Raw genomic sequence first — 3172 nt, forward strand, 5'->3', positions numbered from 1 at the left:
GTGCGCGTCTGTCCGTCCGCTCCGCGTCTGTCCGGCTCCTCCGCGGACCGCGCGTCTGCACGCCGTCGGCGCGCACCTGGTCCCCGCTCCCGGCGCAGGCCCCTGTCCGTCCGTCCGTCCGTCCGTCCGTCCGTCCGTCCTTGCCCCTGCGCGGAGCGGCGGCCCTGGGCTGGACGCTCGCTGGGAACCGGGGCCGGTGCAGCCGCCCCGCCGGACCCCACCCCGGGTGTTCGGGCCTGGCGGGTCCCCTCCCTGGCGGGTCCCCGCCCGCGGACTTTCCCGAGAGTTCCCGGGCGCGCCGCTCGTCCTAGGCCGTGCGCGCGGAGCCGGGGGCGCCGGCGGACCCTAGGGCCTTCTTTCTGTGCTTTCCGCGGCTGCGCTTTCCCCGCTCTCCTTCGCCCTCACCTTCCCGCTAACCCACGCCCGAAGCGCGCTGGCACCCGCCGTCCCGGTCCTCCGCTCCGCTGCGGCCGCGCAGCCCGGCCCGCCTGGCCGCCCGCGTCCACTCGCTGGCCCTGCATCTGATCTCACTCTCTTCTCGGCATAAGTTAGTGTCCTTGGTGTGAAGTGCTCCCGGGAGCACCCTGCGCCCCCCAGGTTAGAGTACTGTGCGCGCCTCCCCAGGTTAGGGTACTGCCTGCCCCAGGGAAGCGGAGCTGGGGCAGTGTGTCAGCCCGCGGGCCCTTCGCACCTCCGACCCCAGCCGGCAGGCGCTGGGGAGCCCTAACGAGCTCTGGGACTTGTTTCCTCCCAGGGCGTGCCAAGTGCTTGTGAGTTATCTCCGAGCGGGGCCCACGCCCTCCACTCGTGTCTCCGGGCTTCCAGTGTCGCCAGCCTGTCCGCTGCCTCCTCGCCGCAGCCCTGGCCGGGAGGCAGCGCCGGCCGGAGACCTCGTCCTCTCGCCTCTCCTCTCCGGCTGCTGCAGCTGCCGCTGAGACTCGCCGTGGCCGCTGCCTCTTCCCGCTTTAATCCCAGACCTCCAGTCATTGGGCAGCTCCTCAGAGGCAAGAAGTCAACACCATGGCAACCCGACAAGCCTATCAAATCACCGGCTGGCGTGACAGCGGGAGCACCGCAGGCGGGAGTGGGCTGGGCGGGAGAGCAGAGTGGCCACTGCGTTCAGGTACCCAGTCTGGGAGTGGACAGCAGCTGCCGGCCTCCACATCTGGCGACGCATCTGTGCACACTCAGCTCCTCTTCGCCCTGGCCCCTAGATGCCCTAGCCGTTCTGGAGGAGGAAGGGGAAGAGGAGAACCGGAGAGGCTTACAGGGTCGGGAAGGCTGCGTAAAACTTCCAAACTAAAAGGAATCGAAGTCCTAGAAACTGTAAACTGAAGATGCCTGTGCCCCAGCGCCTCCCTCCCCCGTGAAATCCTGTCTGGGTAGCCCGAGAACCCAAAGTGTACGTGTCCTTGCCAGTTCTGCCCTTTCCTTAAGCAGCATTCACGTTCCATCCTCTTCTGGAGTTTAAAAAGGATAAGGCATTTTTAAATTGTATTGTCTACCAGTGTTCTATTCTGCAAAAATACAGCTCCGCTTCAAGTCGATCGACTGTCCCGGAAGTGACCTACATTTTACCTGGAACTGTCTTCACCTCTTTCTTTCACACCCACTAAGTGTGGGCTGTCCCGTGCGTTCTAGACCTTGATGCCTTAAAGGGAGAGACACAGCAGCCTGGAAAGTGTCTGGGTTCCTCTAAGGCCTACCTGGCCCTTGCATTTCCTCACTGTCCTTAAGAAACTCTGAATTAGGCAGAAGGAGGAGAAAGGAATTTCATTAACATTTTAGAGCATTGTGGCAATTACCATGAGACAGACTGGAACTGCTTGTTCTTTTCTGATTTTAAGAGAGATGTTTTTGAGCAAGACACAGCATATTACTTATTAACTTAAATTTTTATCATGAAACCTTGGACAAATGTCTGTGTAAGAGAGTAGAGTGCTATCACTGATCATATTTCCCTCTCATATGTTACCTCATCACTGATTTCTAAATTTTATAATGCCAGTTGGGGATAGAACAAGAAGAGAAATCGTGTCATAGTGAAGTGACTGTGTCTTATCGAGGAAAGCTCATATGAATTCCAAAATCTACACTTCAGTCCACTTCACATAAACACAAGTCATTAAGTAAACATTTTTTTATATCTGTCCAACACTTTTATGAAGAGGCTTCCATGTGTATTTAAATTATACTTGGCATCCATAAAATACTAGAGAACTGGAAGGCTCCCCAAAACAGCAATCCTCATATTGAGTAGAGCAGGACGGAGAGCCAAGTTTTGAGTCTGCAAAGAGAAATTCAACGAAATTTTGAACTTCATTTTCTTACTTTCTCTGTATTCCACTGGTGATGGATCCTACTATGAAAACACTACATTTTCAAAGTCTAACTCATTACAGATGAAAAGCATATAATAAATGACACTGGACAAACAGATCATGATATGCTAGTGACAACTAGGACCTAATGAGCTTCTCCTTGTGTTCCTCTTCTAGTAACGTTCTGGTAACATTTTCTCAGCCTGTGCCACTGTGCACGGTTGACCCTGGAGCAGCCGCCAGTCACATAGGGCAGAAACTTGGGTGTAGCGTAAGTGGCTCCTCACTGCAAGTTACTGACACTCAGGCGTCTTTGGCAACTTCACATTACGTTTGACACAGACTAATGCGAAACATGAGGAAACAGAATACTACAATTTTAAATTAAAATGCTTATGTCTAATCTGTTATCTCCTGGAGCCAAGCCTGTACATGTAAAATGTTTCTAAAGAGGAGCCAAATGAATTGTTCAAACAATTTCAGTACAGTTGGCTTTTGAAAAAATAAGTGTACTTGGGCAATAGAATAACTTTAACAGTTTGTTCTTTTGCTCAGCAGTGTGTCTTCAGTTACTGGGGTGCTTTAAATACTTCAGGATCTATGATATTATTTTTGTATATTGATAACATGCTAGTCACAGACATGCATACTGTCATTAAATGTTCATCTGTATGTAATATTTCTAATTTAAAAAGTTTAAATTGGATGAAGTTATCAAATAAATACCTTTAAAGCAAAACAAATATCTCAGTATTGTAATAGCTCCTTTGAACTGTTTAGTAATTACCATTAATTGTTTATTATAAACCTGTTATTTACAGATGATTAAAAATTTAAAAAATTTTGCATTC

At 51.3% G+C, this 3172-nt stretch overlaps 1 protein-coding gene across 1 annotated transcript in view; it reads left to right on the forward strand.

Moving 5' to 3' along the window:
- LOC106149358 (translation initiation factor IF-2-like) overlaps positions 1-1756 on the forward strand; it is a gene marked incomplete in the record, with an annotated part of 8077 nt that extends 6321 nt beyond the window's left edge. Inside the window, 1 exon segment of the mRNA XM_013518138.1 lies at positions 1-1756. Coding sequence (XP_013373592.1) covers positions 1-525 — 525 coding nt within the window.
- Positions 1757-3172: the final 1416 nt, after the last annotated feature.

The sequence above is a fragment of the Chinchilla lanigera genome, unplaced genomic scaffold, assembly GCF_000276665.1.
Source record: "Chinchilla lanigera isolate Chin_1 unplaced genomic scaffold, ChiLan1.0 scaffold00043, whole genome shotgun sequence".
NCBI classification, from domain to species: domain Eukaryota; kingdom Metazoa; phylum Chordata; class Mammalia; order Rodentia; family Chinchillidae; genus Chinchilla; species Chinchilla lanigera.